General features: G+C 36.1%; 1 protein-coding gene across 4 annotated transcripts in view; it reads right to left on the minus strand.

The window, feature by feature from the left end:
* RAB6A (RAB6A, member RAS oncogene family) overlaps nt 1-19,005 on the minus strand; it is a 60,445-nt gene that overhangs the window by 22,827 nt on the left and 18,613 nt on the right. For 2 of the 4 annotated variants that reach the window (XM_081061695.1, XM_081061696.1), the window contains exons 2-4: nt 16,632-16,706; nt 13,824-13,882; nt 502-555 (exon numbers count right to left, since the gene is read on the minus strand). In XM_081061695.1, coding sequence (XP_080917821.1) covers nt 502-555; nt 13,824-13,853 — 84 coding nt within the window. In that variant the 5' untranslated portion in view covers nt 13,854-13,882; nt 16,632-16,706. The remainder of the gene's footprint in view (nt 1-501; nt 556-13,823; nt 13,883-16,631; nt 16,707-19,005) is intronic. The other 2 variants (XM_081061694.1, XM_081061693.1) reach the window with 1 other exon arrangement.

Genomic DNA, 19,005 nt, shown 5'->3' on the forward strand with positions numbered 1-19,005 from the left:
CAAAAGATGGAGGAAAAAAATCCAACAGATAAATACACTACTTTTTTCTATTCAGTCACTTTGGTATACATCATATTCTAACAAAATCTTGAAGTTCACAAATTGTGTCATATTCAAAAGAAATCTTTCTGAATACCTCAAGAGTGGCATTCAAAAGGTTTTTAGCAGCTCTAATTTTTTCATGAACATACTCATTTAATTATCTCAATGCTATTTGTTACCATTTTTCCAAATCAAGATGACAAATTCTGTTTAACAAGCCTAGGGCTTTCGGGATTTTCTATACAACTTGGCTTTCTCTTCCCTTTGGATTTCATTTGGGGATAAGAAGTCAGAGTGCTAAGTACTATTCACTCTGTAATAACTTATCTCAAGGCCTATAAACTAACTTTGGCAACTTTGCTAAGTACTTCTTAAGGAGACAATCACTGACTATAGCTTTGATCATGGTTTTCTATCCTGGAGTGTTGAAGAAAATTGCACATGGAAAACATTACTCACTGTTCGATCCTCCAAATACATTGTTTTTGATAAAAAGTCAATACCAATTGTTGCCTGTAAACCAAAACAAAACAAAGGAGTTAAAAAAAAAACTAATAGTTTAATGGCAGTTAGCAGTTAGGGTTCAAATGGAAATTATGATTGTGGAAGAAATAATGAATAACACAAATACATCATGGTCAAGTAAGAAGAAACAAAATTTTCCGTGAAAACGGCTTCCACCTATTGAGCACCAGCTGTGTACCAGGGATTCTTTTAGGCCCTTCACATGCTCATCTCCAATCCTCACACAGAAGAATGAAGTATTTCATTCTTCTTTATGGCTGAGTGATACTCCATTGTACAAATACACCAGTTTCTTTATCCAGTCGTCTATCAATGGGCATTTCAGTTGTTATCTTGGTTACTGTGAATAGCACTGCAATAAACATAGGGGTGCATATATTTTTTCGAATTAGTGTTTTGGATTTCTTTGGACAGACACCCAGGAGTGGAACTGCTGGACCATAAGATAGGTTTTATTTTTAAATTGTGGTAATATATGTTTCATAAAATTTGATATTTTAACCATTTCAAAGTGTATCATTCAATGGCATTAATTACATTCATAAGGATGTACAATAGTCTATTTATTTCCAAAACCTCTGCATCACCCCAAACAGAAACTCTGTATGCATTAAGCAATAACATATTGCAATGTATGGATAGACCACAATTTGTTTATCCATTCATCTACTGATGGACATTTGGGTTGTTTCTACATTTTGGTTACTGAGAGTTCCTGTTTTCAATTCTCCTTGTCTATACCTAAGAGTGGAACTGCTGGGCCATATGGTAATTCTATTTAATTTTGTGAGGAAATGTCAGACTTCCATAGAGGCTGCACCATTTTAAATTTCTATTAGCAATGCATGAGGGTTCAAACTTTTCCACAGCCTCGCCATCATTTATTATTTTCCATTTTTTATATATAATAGCCACCTTAGTAGGTGTGAAGTGGAATCTTATTGCCTGGTTTTGATTTTGCAATTCTCTAATGACTAATAATGTTGAGCATCTTTTCATGTACTTTTTGGTTATCTGTATATTCTCTCTGGAGAAATGTCTATTCAAGTCCTTTGCCCATTTTAAATTGAGTTTGTCATTTCTGTTATTGATTTGTAGGATTTCTTATATAGTATTCTGGATATTAAACACCTATCAGATATGTAACTTTCAAATATTTCCTCCCATTCTGTAGGTTGGGCCTGGCACGCCTTCATTCAAAATCCATTTTTTAATATATATGGATTTATTTATGGATTCTCAATTCTAGTCCATTGGTCTATATGTCTGTCCTTATGCCAGTACCACATTATTTTGATTACTGTGGCTTTGTTTTAAGGTTTGAAATCTGCAAGTGTGAGTCTTCCAACTTTTTTTCTTTTTCAAGACTGTTCTGGCTACTGAAAATTAGGATTCGTTCTTTCATTTCTACAAAAATAGCAGCAAGAATTTTGATAGGAATTGCACTGAATCTGTAGATTGCTTTGGGTAGTTACTATTGACATCTTAACAATACTGTCTTCCAACCCATTTGCCTAGGCTGTCTCTCCATTTATTTAGGTCTTCTTTAATTTTTTTGAGCAGTGTTTTATAGATTTGTTACACACAGACTTTTATAAGGAGGGAAGGAAGGAAGGAAGGAAGGAAGGAAGGAAGGAAGGAAGGAAGGAAGGAAGGAAGGAAGGAAGGAAGGAAGGAGGGAAGGAAGGAAGGAAGGGAAAGAAAAAAGAAGAGAGAGAAGAGGCTTCTTCCTTTACCTCAAACTATGTGACTATGTATTTCAATTATATTTCTCAATTTAGGGCTTAAGTAAATACAACCTAAATATGAATTCCATCTTATGATATTCCATCTGAGAATATATATCCCACTCTGCTATAGGGTGGGCTAATTGGTCTATAAACTTGAATTACTGTGCAAGAGCATCTAATTGACAAATCTGAGGAATGTACAGGAATGATATATGGCTACATTTAAGAAATTTCATCAGCAGAACCTCATTTACTCAGTGTGACAGAGGCAGCTAATTGCCTACATGAATATCCATCTTCTTCTTCCTTACTAATACAAACATTTATTTAAAGCCATATTCTTCTCATTAAAAAGACTACATGTTCCATCCAGCCTTCTTTCAGCTTTAAAAAAACGGGCTGGGAGATGCACCCTTGGTTTTTTTCTTGTTCCTACTTCTTCCTGCCTGGACTGTGGATACCAAGGCTAGAACTCCAGGAACCATTCAGTAAGCATGAGGCAACCTTCAATATGGAAGTCATATGTTAAACAGAAAGTGAAGAGTTTTGGTCCCAAATGACTTTGGAACTGCCAAACACACCCTGAACTGCCCTACCCCTAGAATTCTTTTACATGGAAAAACTCTCATGTCACTTATTAATATTATTGTGTGTTTGTTAAAAACAGCCCAAAATGATTTTTAATGGCCATAAACAGAAATTGGCATTTTTCAGATCTCACTGCCAACACGTAATAAATATATTTAAAAGTGGTACAAAGTCAGACTTCATGCTAAAAGGTACAACAGACCCTTCCACTGCACTATCCTAGTTTTGGGGCATCATTCACACCACTGAATTCATAAAGTTCAAAATTAACCTGAAAAACATAACCTGTTGCTGCTTTTCTTTCAGTTAATTTTAATTAAACTGGGTACTTTTATCGTGGGAGCTGACAATTCAAGACTGAACAACAGCTTACCCAAATACATCAGTGTCAAGATAATGATAACTTTAATTGGGATGCTCTCCATTCAGAATGCTGCTTATTTGCCCCAATAGCAATTTTATAAAATACAAGCTTTAACTTAAAGAGGTTAAGAATGTATCTGATAACTACCATTTTCTGGACAAGTTCATTATAGTGTCTAAAACCCAGTTTCTTAGCTATGCCATCCTAAACATATGCTGTCAATTTACAATAGCCTTTGGAATAAAACATCCTCTAAATTCAAAGGAATCTTGAAGTTTACTCCAAGCAATATATCTTCCTCAAATAAACAAATGAATTTACCCTCACTGTGGAAATCTTTGAGCTTATTTATAATAAGTTGAACCATATAAAATTGCCAATGTTCTATCATTTTTGAATTATAAACATAGCAATGTAATATGGACCAAACTAGTGTACTTGAAACTATTAGAAAAATCTATGGGTTTACAATTGAAAAAATGGTGAAAAACAACAGTAACTTATGAAAATCATTTCCAAACTCTAGCTAGAAAGAACAGTTTTCCAGGTAACTTGGGGTTTTTTTTGCTTCACTTAGAAATAATACCTAAATTTTGGCCAATTAAGGATTCCTCAACCAGCTTCCTCTTTTTAAAATGAAATGAATTCAGTGCAAAGGAATCATATAAAGAGTATGAATTATGAATTATATAAAATTTATCTTTTTTGTGAAATAAAATTTCACTTAAGTTTCAGATATACCTTACATATGGCTCACATAAAGCCAATGATAAATTTCTAGCAATGAGACTAGCTCTTTAATTATTCATTTAAGATTTTCTGCTGTGTGTGTGGTGGGCATCGGGGTAGGGAATATTCAAATGATTTACTAAAGAACTCTTCACCTGATAACCAAATTGGCAGCTAACCACATATGGTCAATTCTTCATTCAAAATAATACCTGATATACTGTCAAGCCTATTTCCCTATGGAAGGTTATAGTGTGCTATACCCTCCAAATCTAAAATAATTTCTAGGACTACAACTAATTCTTACAAAAACTTGTAGCTTACATTGTTAATTAGCATTTCCTATTAATGCCAAAGCACAATATTTTGGCTTCTTTAGCAACAACTTTTTCATAAAAAATCAAAACCTTTCCTTATTCTGTCAAATTCTATATAATCATCAACATCAGTGTCCTGATGTGTGTCTGAATGAAGAGCAGCAAGTCTTAGCGCATGAAGAAATATCAACAGCAATTTCAGATACACCTGAAAAATCTCCTTAATCCCAGAGAACTTGGGTATAAGAAAATACTTTAGAAACACCCAGAGAACTCTAAATACAGGCTCTAGCTAATAATTCTTTAGCCTAAGACTCTAACCCTAGTTCAGACTTTTTAGCCTATGTTATTTGGTTCTACTCCCAAAGATTCACTCTTAAACACTCTCAGGAATTTTTCACATATGGCTCAATGACATCAATACTTCTTTTAGTCCCTGAGACTGGTATTTGTAGCTTCTACACTGAGGAGAGATAGAAGCATTGCTAAGAATAAAAATACCATATACAAGAGAAGGTCAGTTTAAAGCCTGTAAGCTATAGTTGCAAAAAATTGGTGATATTAGGTCTAAAGGGTCCAGAAGAATCTGAAGCATCCTTGCTGAATGAACTCACTTTCATTTCTAAACTTGCTCTTTTCATAATGTCTTAATGTGTGACAAAACCATTTCTGAAATATTCAAACAAATAATAAAATATAAACAGTACATATTCATCTACTTTATAAGAAGTGATTTTCCTTAAATATCAGATTTATGATCTCAGTTCTATGATCTTTGTTTTTTATAAAAGGCTTAATTAAAAACAAATTTCCATTTGGAATGCTGGAAATGTTCTTAATCTTGATTGTGGTGGTAGCTTCAGCAGTGCACACATCTGTCAAAATTTATCAAAATGTAAAGAACAAATTCTTTACTTCTACCTGATTTTAAAAGCTCTTTTTATATTTTGGATAACAGTCTTTTGTCATGTGTCTTTTGCAAATAGTTTATCCCCGTCTATGTCTCGTTTTCCCATTCTCTCAATATTGTTTGTCACAGAGCAGAAGTTTTTAATTAAGTTCAACTTATCAACTGTTTCTTTTATGGATTGTGCCTTTGGTGTTTTATCTAAAAAGTCACTGTCATATCCAAGGTCATCTAGCTCTTCTCCAATGTTATCTTCTAGGAGTTTTACTGTTTTGTTTTACATTTACATAGGTGATCCAGTTTGGGTTAATTTTTGTGAAGGGTGTAACTGCCTAGGTTCATTTCTTTGCTGTAGATGTCCAACTGTTCTAGCACCATTTGTTGAAGGGACTATCTTTGCTCCACTGTATTGCCTTTGCACCTTTGTCAAAGATCAGTTGACTATATGTGGGTCTATTTCTGAACTCTCTGAGATAATAAAAAATACATATATTGGTCTCTGCCCCCAGTTCCTGAAACAGGGCTCTAAAACCCTTGGAAATTCCTAAGTGATAAGAGCACTAGGAGCATCTTGTGTTCTAACGAGGTGACTCTGGGTGGCTCCTGGATGGTGGCTAATCATGAGAAAGACCAAGCCACAATTAGAAGCGTGGAATTTTCAGCCCCACCCCATTCTCCAAAGTGGGGAGAGGGACTAGAAATGGAGTTACTGATTGATCATGCCTAGAGACAAAGCCTCCATAAAAATCCCAGAAGTATGGGGTTTGGGGAGCTTCCAGCTTAGTGGACACATCAACAGACCAGGAGGGTAATGTACCCCAACTCCATGGGGACAGAAGCTCTTGTACTTGAGAACCACCCAGACCTCACCCTATGTATCTCTTCATACGCTGTTCACCTGTATTCTTTATTCTATTATTTATTTATTTTTAAATTTTATTGGGGAACAGTGTGTTTCTCCAGGGCCCATCAGCTCCACGTCAAGTCATTGTCCTTCAGTCTAGTTGTGGAGGGCGCAGCTCAGCTCCAGGTCCAGTTGCCGTTTTCAACGGGGGCCGCAGTCCACCATCCTTTGAACTGGCAACCTTGTTGTTAAGAGCACACGCTCTAACCAGCTGAGCCATCCGGCCACCCAGTTCTATTCTTTATTAAACTGGTAAACATACGAGAGTATTTCCCTGAGTTCTATGAACTGTTTTAACAAATCATCAAATTGAAAGGGGAGGAGGTCGTGGGAATCTCAAATTTGTAGTGAATAGGACAGAAGCTGTGGATAACCTAGGGACCTACTACTTGCAATTGCCATGTGAAGTGGGGGGCAGTCTCGTGAGACTGAATCTTTAATCTGTGGGATCTGATGCAATCACTGCTTAGATAAGAACTGAGTTAAACTGTGCAACACCCAGCTGGTGTTACAGACTTGCTTGTATGGGAACCCCCCCCCCTCCCCCACACACAAATATCTGGTATCAGAAGTGTTGTGAGTGTGGTGATAGTATGAGAGTAAAAAAGAAACACAAGTTTCAAAAATGAAGTATTTTCAAACCTCGTTCTATTGGTCTATTTGTGGACTGTTTTGTCAATTAGAACACTATTTCGATTACTGTAACTTTATAGTGAGTCTGAAGTTGGGTAGCATGAGTCCTTTACTTTGTTCTCTTCCTTCAATATTGAGTTGGCTATTCTGGGTCTTTTGCCTTTCCATATAAATTTCAGAATTGATTAGTTTGTCAATAGCCACAAAATTACTTGCTGGGTTTTTGATTGAGATTGCACTGAATTTATAGATCAAGTTGAGAACTGACCTCTTGACAATATTGAGTCTTCCTGTTCATGTACATGGACTATCTCTCCATTTAGTTCTTTGATACCATTCATAAGAGTTTTGTACCTTTTCTTATGTAGATCTTGTACATATTTTGTTAATTTATATCTAAATATTTCATTTTTGAAGGTGCTAATGTAAATGGTATTGTGTTAAATCTCAAATTCCACTTGCTCACCGTTAGTATATAGTTACTGTGTTTCCCCGAAAATAAGACTGGGTCTTATTATAATAAGTTTTGCTCCAAAAGATGCATTAGGGCTTATGTTCGGGGGATGCCATCCTGAAAAACCATGCTAGGGCTTATTTTCCAGTTAGGTCTTATTTTTGGGGAAACACGGCAGTATACAGAAAAGCAACTGACTTTATATATTAACCTTGTATCCTATTTCTTCGTATCTTCCTATTATTTCTTCCTTCCCAATCTGTATACTCTCCCCTCCCCATTTGCTTCCCTTATTGCATTTGCAAGGACTTACAGTACAATGCTGAAAAGCAGTGGTGAGAGGGGACATCCTTGCCTTGTTCTTAACTTAGTAGGACATCTTTGAGCTTTTCTCCATTAAGTATGATGTTAGCTATAGATTTTTTGTAGATATCCTTTATCAAGTTGAGGAAGTTGCCCTCTACGTCTGGTTTACTGTGGGTTTTTATCATGAACAGGTATAGGATTTTGTCAAATAGTTTTGCTCCATCCATTGACGTGATCAACTTATGACTTTTAAAAAAATATAAAAATGTATATGAAAAATTATCAACTAAAAGAATGGAGATAATATAATGAGCCACATATATTTGTCCCCAAGATTCTAGAATTATCAAACAAAAATACCCATGTAGATGTTTGGGTTTAGAGCTTTCTACAAGGTTCAAAGACTGTGAGATAAGAAAGGGCCTAACAAGTTCAAGGAACAGCAAGGAGGTTATTGCAGCTGAAGATCTGACAATGAGGGGAAAGTAGACATGAGATCACAAAGGTAACGAGGTAGGGAGGATGGCAGGGACTTAACAGGCTAATGCTATTCAAAGAATAGTTGAAAGACGGGTGCTACTCCCAACTGTTACCAGTGCATGGCCAGGGAAGTACGGAAATTGAGGAATAAGCACTTACAAGCTTTTATAGTAATCAATAGCCAAGCACATATCCAGCAGACTTTTTTAAAATGTTTTTTCTTTCCTCATTTTTCTAATAATTAAATTTTATAAAAAATACAGCATAGTGATAAAATATATAACATAGTGTGTGTGGGGGGGAACTAACAACTTTACTTTGAATAAGATGGAATATTCAAAAGAATGACCTTATATGGCTTACTTTTTAAAAAACAGCTTCATAGAGATGTATTTCACATACCACACAATTCAACCATTTAAAGTGCAGAATTCGGGGCAGACGGGTGGCTCAGTTGGTTAGAGCGCGAGTTCTGGGCAACAGGGCTGCCGGTTCAAATTCCCACATGGGCCAGCGAGCGGCGCCCTCCGCAACTACGATGAAATCAATGAGCTAGCGCTCAGCTCCAGGGTGGCCAGATGGCTCAGTTGGTTGGAGCGGGCTCTCAACAAGGTTGCCGGTTCGACTCCCGTAAGTGATGGTGGGCTGCGCCCCTTGCAACTAATGCAACTGGACCTGGAGTTGAGCTGCGCCCTCCACTAAGATTGAAAGGTCAACAACTTGACTTGGAAAAGTCCTGGAAGTATGCACTGTTCCCCAATAAAGTTCTGTTCCCCTTCCCCAATAAAATAAAATAAAAAGTGCAGAATTCATAGGTTTTACCATATTCACATAATTATACAACTATCACCACAATCAATTTTAGAACATTGTTATCACTGACTTTTAACTTACAAGAGAATCATTCTATTTGTTGAAATTAACCTAATAGTGCACAAGGGAAGCAGGCAGATCATTTAAGAGATTATTATTGGTGACTTGGACCAGTGTGGTTTTAGCTGGGTTGGGAGAAGTAGAAGAATTCAAATGTAATTTGAAAAGCAGATTTGCTGATAGACTATAAGTGGGATATGAAAGAAAGAGGATTTGAGTGTGACACCAAGGTAAACTGAGCTTGGCTTTATTGTTAACTGAAATGGGACAGATGACAGGAAAAGAAGGTTTGAGGGGGAATATTAAGAGATCAGTTCTGAATATACCACGTTTGAGACGCCAACTGACAACCAAATGGAGATGTCAGGTAGGCAGCTAAATACTGGGCATGCCAAAAAAACATATACAAGTGGAAACTTTGGTCACCGTTGCTCAAGCAATAGTTCACCGTAATCAGAAGTGTCTGGATGCTGATGGTAACCACTTTGAGCACCTCTTGTAATTGCAGAAGTCAAATGTGACTTCCATTCATCTTTTGTTACTGGTTTATATTGAGTATTACAATTTTAATACAGTTTTCCTTTCTTAAAATGTGTATACATTTTTTTGGCACCCTCTGTATATGGATCTGGAATTGCGAAGAAAGAGGTCTAGGCTAAACCTATAAATTTAAGAATCATTAACATTTTGGGAATCAGTACACAGGGCACTTAAAGCCATAAGATTTGTGTAAGATCACTAGGGAGTGAGTATGGACCCTGAAGACCAAGCCTTGAAGCAACCAACATTTACAGACTGGAGAGGCAAAGGAAGAACTAGCAAAATAAACTGAAAAAGAGAAGCCAGAAAGGCAGGAGAAAAATGAGTCAGGTGTGGTATCCTGAAAGCCAAGTGAAAACAAGTTTTAAGTCGTGTTAAACTATGTTAAATGCTGCTTACAGATCAAGTAAGATGAGGACTAAGAAATGACCACCGCATTTACCAACATAGAGTTCACTGGTGTGATACTATGATATAATAAGAAATATGTTTTGATCTTCGTCCCAGTTTCCTGGCCAAAGGTCCTAAAACTCTAAGTGACACCGTGTTTCCCCAAAAATAAGATCTACCCCAAAAATAAGCCCCAGTTAAGATCATCAGCCAAACGCATTTACTATGTTATGATGATGTTCCAGAAGAAGATGACATGACTGCATTTAAATAAATGTAGATTGTTGTACATGAAAAAATAAAGACAGCCCCTGAAAATATGCCCTAATGCGTCTTTTGGAGCAAAAATTAATATGAGACGCAGTCTTATTTTTGGGGAAACACGGTAAGAGTGAATGGAGGATCTTTTGTTACAATATTTGGTTTTCGTTCCTAGCCCCTGAAATACCTCCTAAAACAAGGCAATAAAGGTTAAGAGTCTTTTGTTATTTACACAACCCTTTCAACCACACCAGATTTAATATTAATAAGGCAATTTCTAGAAAGCCCCTGAGGATGGGGGAACCAACCAGGTGATAAGAGGGCTAGAACTTTCAGCTCTGACCCCCACGGAGAGGAGAGGGGCTAGAGATTGAGTTCAATCATCAATGGCCAATGGCTGAATAAACCAGATATCACAAACTCTCCATAAAAACCCTAAGTAAAGGGGTTCAGAGAGTGACACACCCCAAATTCCACGGGGACAGAAGCTCCTGCACTTGGGATCCTTCCAGATCTCACCCTATGTACCTCTTCATCTAGCTGTTCTTATGCATCCTTTATAATAAGCTGGTAAGTGTAGGTGTTTCCCTGAATTCTGTACACCAGCCTAGCAAATTACCAAACCCAAGGAGGGGGGGCCTTGGGAACCCCCAATTTAAAGCCAGTCGGTCAGAAGTATGGGATCTCCTGTGTGAATATTACAGTTGCTTACAATGCTGACAAGTTAAAACAGAGAGCAGTATTATGAAACAAGTGCTAAGATTTTCAAAGAAGTAAATAAAAACAATCAACGTTTTTCTGAATGATAAATTGACAATAGTCACAAAAGAATAGAGCATTTTTCCAAAAAGAAAAAATTTGTCCGAATTTCTACAATTTGTACAAAAACCACCCAATTACTAAATGGTAGAATTAAGATGTAAATAAAGGTTTTTCTGACGCTAGAGCTCATTATATGGCATTCCTAGAAAGAAAATGCCTAAGTTTTTCAGTTTATCAAGTATTCGAATCAGAAGGCATATTCCTGAAATAAAATACGTATTTCAAATGTGGGAAAAATACATACCAAAAAAAGGACAAGATTCAGATTTTAAATTTACACTAAAACCTTTCAGAGAAGTAAAAATGGTTTGATAAATAATTGAGACAGTGGCAGTTAATAACTATGAAAGCTAACCTTTCCTTTAACCTGATTAACATTTGATTTATTACTAATATAAAACAATTGAAAGCAAGTTTTTATATTTACTACACAGTGATACAGATGTAAAATAGATACTTAAAAGGGGCCATTTTATTCTTTTATTTTAACAAGAACATTTCAAAGAGTTAATACAGAGAAAGATTTGCAAGTGCTTAGGATCCCAGTGAAAAGTACTTGGTTTTAAGATTACTAATTTACTCTTTTTAGTTTATTCTTGGATTTGTGTTTTACAATTAAGCAGTTTAAACTAAAATACATATAACTTAGATATACATAAAATTTATATACACACACATATGTAACTGAGAGCAGATATCATTATCTTGTTCCTATCTTAAAGAGAAAGCTTTTGGCCTTTCAACATAAAGTATAATGTTAGCTGTGGGTTTCTCATAGATGACCTTTATTGTGTTTAATTCCCTTATAATCCTAGATTGTTGAGTGTTTTTAACCATGAAAGGCTATTGGATTTTGTCGAATGCTTTTTCTGTGCCTATTGAAATGATCATGTGACTTTGTCTTTTATTCTATTCATATGGTGTATTACCTTACTTCTTGTATGTTGAACAAACTTGCAATCCTGGTGCTAACCTACCAATCCCACTTGGTAAAGGGTATATAATCCTTTTTACATGCTGCCAGATTTCGTTTGGTAATAATTTTGCTGAGGATTGTTGTCTTTATATTTATAAAGAATATTAGTATGTAATTTTAATTTTGATGTCCTTGGTTTGGGTATCAGAGTAATACCGACCTCATGGAATGAGTTGGGAAGTGTTCCCTCCTCTTCTATTTTTTAGAAGTTTATTAAGTTTTGGTATTCATTAAACATTTCATAGAATTGACCAGCGAAGCCATCTAGTCCTGGTATTTTTTTCATGGGCAGTTTTTGATCACTATTTATGTCTCACTACTTATTAAAGGTGTATTCAAATTTTCTATTTTTTCATGAGTTTGTTTCAGTACTTTGTATCTTTTATGGAATATTCCATTTCATCTAGGTTACCTAGTTTGTGGACGTAATTGTTCATGGTATTCCCTTATAATCCTTTTTTACTCCTGTATGGTCAGTAGCAAGGTCCTCCTTATTTTAGTAATTTAAATCTTTTTTTTCTTTTCTTGATTAGTCTAAAGGTTAGTCGATTTTGTTGATCCTTTCTAAGAACCACTTTTGGTTTCATTCAATTTCTCTATTGTTTTCCTATTCTTTCATATATTTCTGCCTAATCTTTATTAGCTTCTGAATTAAAGCATGTCTTTTTCTGTATTTTTGTTTTATTTTATTTGCTTTGATAGCTGCAACGTTGCTGACACTGGAGGGACTGGCCCTCCCAGGGCCTGCCAATTCGGAGATAGTAAACATGCTTGTGAGGGCGCCTTTCATATGCAAACCAACCAACCCAGAGCCTGTGCTCCAGCTACCTTATTTATAACACTCAGGGTCACTATTCACTGGCCCTCATCCCAGGGCCACGAACCAGATAACTAGGAACAGCGCCTACACCCTAGAGCCCGCTGAAATTATACGAACTAGGCAATCCCAAATCTGCCTACCTGGTCTCACCCATCCTTCCCACAGAAACCACAATAAAGGCTCTTGCCCACTTTCCCCACTTCTGGCCCCCACCTCCTAACCAACAGAAGTGCTTCTGCATGTGGCTCCTTCCCAAGGCATGGAGTCCCCTTCCTCTTGGGATCTGTGAGGATAACAAACTATCTTTTCTTTCTTCTTTTTTTTTTAATTGAGGAATATTGGGGAACAGTGTGTTTTTCCAGGACCCATCATCTCCAAGTCAAGTCATTGTTTTCAAACTAGTTGTGGAAGGTGCAACTCACTGGCTCATGTGGGAATCGAACAGGCAACCTTGGTGTTATGAGCACTGTGCTCTAACCAACTGAGCCAATGGAACACCCCAAACTATCTTTTCAGTGGCAAAAATTTCCTGTTCTGTTGGCCTCACTATGCATGAATAATAATAAAACCTAATTTTAAGTTTCTTCCATTTGCTTTAGGTTTACTTTTCTTTTTCTACTTTCTTAAGATAGAAGGTTAAATTATCGATTTAATGTATTTTGTTTCCTTATATCATTGCTTTAGCTGTATCCCATAAGTTTTGGTATGTTGTTTTTTATTTTTCATTTGTCTCAAAATATTTTCTAATTTCCCATGTGCTTTTGACTTTGACCCATTGGTTACTTAGGAATGTGTTGTTTAATTTCCACATATTTATAATTTCCCAAATCTCCTTATTCTTGACTTCATGAATAGATCAAAATGTCAGAGAATCCTACACTTGGACAAAATTTCTATAAGAAAATATCTACAATCATCCTTACTTCTATCATGGATGGCATTATCGAGAATCTTTCAATAGACTTTAGAAGAGATAAATGAAAAAGTGTTAGCACTGAGCAAAATCATTTGATTCTGTATTATATTTACATAGAATTTTACAGATTACAGAAAAATGCTTACATCTATGACTGCATGTAAATAAATGAATTTTTTAAAAGACCTTGAGTATTACTTATAACACAAAATAGAGACACCCAGGAAGTTGGCAAAAACAAAATACCTGATAGGTGTTGTCAAAACTGTCATACATGAATCTGGTGATCAAGGATGTCTTTCCAACTGAAATGAAAAGAAAAAAAGATTCACTCAGTTAACATATTACATTGGGTTCTCAAGCAATTCTTTTACAGAGAACTGCAATTAATTTAACGGGAAATATCTGCAAGAGTTCTACTACATAACAATAATGAAGAAACATACAGCCCCAATAATAGACAACAATCTCTCAAATGAACAGCACAAGTAAAGAGTATTTATTTAGTTAAGAGTTGAGAAAATAAAGAGAAAAAATGGAGTAAAACAACCAATTATGCTGACATCTCTATGGAACTCACAAAAGGCAAAGCAGGTATTTACTTGGGTCCTAACAAAAAGAACTAGGATTAGACCATGAACCAATTTAGTTAACTACCCAGACAGTAACCTGGGGAAACTGAGGTTCAGGTCTACTTCATTCAGTGAATCAAAGCATAATCCCTAGGGATATAAAGACTAAAGAGAGAGAGTCCTAGGAGCGAGGGGTATTAGGGCTGCAAGAACTAGACTGTTTCTAAGAGTAAGAAAGAAGTGACATAAAATACTGTTTTAAAATTCATCTCTGGATCAGATCTTCATCTGAGGAATTAATAAAACAAAATGCGGTATATCCATACAATGCAATCTTATTCAGGCATAAAAAGGAATGAAGTACTGATACATGCCACAACAAGGATGAATCTTGAAAACACTACACTAAGTAAAAGAGTTCAGTAGCAAAAGACTACATATGATATGACTACATTTATATGAAGTGTCTAGAATAAGCAAATATATAAAGAAAGTAGATTAGTGGTTGTTTAAGGGTGGGTGGAGAGCAGAGGAATTGGGTGGTAATGGTAAAGGGATGCAGAAGTTCTTCTGAAGGTGATGAAAATATTCTAAAACTGTGTGATAATGGCTGCACAACTCTATGACGATACTAAAAACTACTGAATTGTATACTTTAAATGGGTGAATTGTATGGTATGTGATTTTATGCCAATAAAGCTGTTACTGAAAATTCATGGTGGTACAATGTCAAGGGTAAATTTTGTTACGTATATTTTACCACACTGAAAAAAAACAACACCTCTCATTACCAAAAAATAATGGGGGATTTTTAAAAAATCTAATATTTGAACACCAAAGGTAACTAAAAGGAAAGTTTTTTAAAAAGGTTGATTATTAAAGGTTAGAGAAACTAATTATTGGGCCTCTAGAAGACCAAGGTATACTAATTTGAGAGAAAATTTCTATAAATGGTAAAGTAATTCCTCAAATAATATACTTAGAATTCAAGAATATTTAGGATTGAAAGAATATAAGACTGATGTTTGCACAAAAGAAGTTTTAATTATTCTACAGCCTATACATATGAAAATTTATGAACCGCTTTATAATTCTTGGTTAGTTATACTGGTCAGATAATACTGAAACAAGCCAACCAGATATTTACATTTTCTAACGTTTTCCTACAAAAATAAACCACTATACAAGGTTATGGTGCTATGATACCAGTAGCTCCAGACAGATGCTATGATTTTAGTAACACAGTTAAGCAAATAAAAACAAAAAGCAAAAAAACACCCAAAACAACACACACACACAAAACAAAAAACCCACAATCTGTAGTCACTATTCCATCATAATAATGAAGGCAGCTGAAAAAGGTATCTAGGGACCACAGCAGAAAAGCTCAGCTGCAAGCAACACACTGCAATATCATATCCAAGATGTCTCACCTAGGTGATGCAATTCTATTCCAAAACAAAGAATCAATTACACCTCGCTAACGCTACTTCAAATCCAGCTAACCTAGTCAACAACACTTAAGTTCAATAAATGTTGTAGCCTTTCTCTAAAGACCTAAATTGAATAAACGTTGTTTCTCCTAAAGCAAGAAAACAAACAAAAACAAAACAAAAAACCCTACAACTACACTTGTATAATCATATTAAAAAATGGGGAGAATGAGTTCGGTTGTATATATTTGTTAAAATAAATAATTTCACATCTATTGCTCAAAAGTTGTTTTTAATAAAGGTGCTTTATTCCTTTACAACAATATTTATGTTAAAGGCATTAGACCTATAGTGTTAGTTTTCAGGATGATGAAATGGAGACATCCAAAATAAAAACAAAAAAAACTTACCTACGTAAGAGATGAAGACAAAAAAGATCCATAAAGGTAAAGACCCACTGGCTACTCTTAACAAAGATAAATAACAAGTAAGCAAATATTTTAATGCTTGGATGGCAACTATTTTTTTCTCATTTCATCCCCAAACTACTAAGTGTTAAAGAACATGGAGGTTGGGGGATAAGAATGAAAAACAAAAATGAGTAAGTAAGGCTCTAACCACAGAGAAGTTTACAATCCACTGAGAGATAAACATATACACATACAAAAGTGAACATGAAAGGAAAGCACTGTACAAAGCATCCAGCTTCTATACTAGCGGAGGTATTCTTTTTCAATTTATAAAACATTCCAAGTCACCCAAATATCCATAAGACAAAGTTAAAAATTCTTAACAGACAGTCAAGGACCTTTATAGTCAAACCTAAGCCTAGCCTTCTAGTTTCATCTCCTATCCTTGTTAAACATAAACTTCATCTGACAATGATGGAAAGCTGTTAGTTATTCTTCAAGCATAACATGTACCTTGGAGCCTCTCAGACTTTTTGCTCATGTAACCTAATTTTGTGGAACATTTTTTTCCTGCTTACATTATGAACTTATAAATTCAATATCAGATATGGTTACGCCTGAAGGAAAGAAAAACATTACCTTTCAAAATTACTTGCAGCCTAAGATTGTACTCCCACAAGTATTTTGGATGACAGCAGGGCTTTTATTCTATTCCTACAACAAAATCAACATCCATCTATGAATGTATCTTAAGGATAAAACGACGAGTTGGAAATAATCTGAATCCTCAAAAACAGTCCAGTGTTAAGTCCAAAGTAAGTACTAGCATGAGACTCACTTTACCAGCACTGACTTTACTCAAAAACTGTAAGTCTAAGTGTAGAAATTTAATATAAGGAAAAACATGATCCACTTTTTCGTATGGGGAAAAATAAGAAAAACTGGCAATATAACATATCTCAAATTATCTTGTTCGTGCATTTTTTTACTGTTTCCCTCCCTAACTTACAAAGGGTAAGATGCAGAACAGGAACCTCATTTATTTTGCTCAGGGATATACTCATAGTGTTGGTCCCTGCCTGGCACTGAATACAATCAACGAAAAGAAACTTTACCAAGTAGACAGCACTGACTACTAAGGTAGTCCAGAGTCTGGCATACGACAATGCAATAAAAGTAGATAAAGCTCACTAGGATATACTTACAATAAAACTCAGGAAACTGAGGTTTTAAAGCCAGAAGGTGAAATTTACTAATTTACAGTAAGAAATAACTTACATAAGAACAGGAGTAAAACTAGCAAATTTTCTCATTTAAGCTGTACTTACGACTTGTCTTCTTTTATATATGTTATACTTCAATAAAGTTTTCCTTACAAAAAAAATCAAAATAATCAGTTTGAAACAATAGTAACATTTTACACGGTTTTACACACACATATACACAATGAAAATACACGCAGTAAGTAAAGTCAGGAAGAGGAGTGGTAAATAGAGTTGCAGTTCTAAGGTCCTTTCATTGTCCAGGCTGCATACCACAACTTCTAGGGTAATCACCAAATAAAAGGATAACAATGAGTAACTTCCCAATTAATAAAGTAATGAATATGGAATCGTTTTTAAAAGACTGTGAATTAAGAAAAAAGAAAAAAAAAGACTACGAATTCAAATAACACAAGAGAAATAGAAATGTCCAGGACAAAAAGAAAACACGTTGAGAAGACAGCCGATTTATTTTAAATCCAAATACAGTCATGTGCCACATAACAATGGCACATAAGATGACTGCGTGTTAGGACAGTGGTGCCATAAGACCACTACAATGGAGCTGAAAAACTCCTATCACCTAGTGATGCTGTAGCTGTCCTGACGTAGTAGCACATTACTCATGTCTGTGGTCACGATGGTGTAAACAAAACTCCTGTACTGCCAGTTGTATAAAGCTATAGCACATACAATTATGTCTGGTACATGACGTGTGACAATTTAATTAAGTTCACGAACTTGTTGCGACGATGTTGCTAACCTTTTTTGATATCAGAAGGATTATTCACTATAAATTTGTACCAACTGGACGGTTAACGAAGTTTACTATTTGGAAGTGCTGAAAAGGCTGCGTGAAAAAGTTAGACGACCTGAACTTTTCACCAACCATTCATGGCTCTGGCATCACGACAATGCACCAGCTCAAACGGCACTGCCTGTAAGGGCATTTTCAGCCAGGAAATAAATAACTGTACTGGAACACCCTCCCTACTCACCTGATTTGGCCCCCAATGACTTCTTTCTTCACCCGAAGATAAAGGAAATATTAAAAGGAAGACTTTTTTTAAAAAAAGATTTTATTGGGGAAGGGGAACACGACTTTATTGAGGAACAGTGTGCACTTCCAGGCCTTTTTTCTAAGTCAAGTTGTTGTCCTTTCAGTCTTAGTTGTGAAGGGCGCACAGCTCCACGTCCAGTTGCCATTACTAGTTGCAGGGGGCGCAGCCCACCATCCCTTGCGGGAGTCGAACCGGCAACCTTGTGGTTGAGAGGACGTGCTCCAACCAACTGAGCCATCCGGGAGCTCAGGGGCAGCTCAGCTCAAGGTGCCCTGTTCAATCTTAGTTGCAGGGGGCACTGCCCACCATCCCGCAAGCCTCGAGGAATTAAACTGGCAACCTTGTGGTTGAGCCCACGGGCCCATGTGGGAATTGAATCGGCAGCCTTCGGAGTTAGGAGCACGGAGCTCTAACCGCCCGAGCCACCGGGCAGGCCCCGAAAGGAAGACATTTTGATGACATTCAGGACATTAAGGGTAATTCGACAGCTCTGATGGCCTTTCCAGAAAAAGTTCCAAAATTGCTTTGAAAGGTGGACTAGGTACTGGCATCAGTGCATATCTTCCCAAGGGGAGCACTCTGAAGGTGACAGGAGTGATATTTAGCAATGAGGTATGTAGCACTTTTTCTAAGATGAGTTCGCAAACTTAACTGACCTGGTAATACTTAATAAATGACTACGTTACTCAT

Source organism: Rhinolophus hipposideros (genome assembly GCF_964194185.1).
Source record: "Rhinolophus hipposideros genome assembly, chromosome: 10".
Classification (NCBI taxonomy): domain Eukaryota; kingdom Metazoa; phylum Chordata; class Mammalia; order Chiroptera; family Rhinolophidae; genus Rhinolophus; species Rhinolophus hipposideros.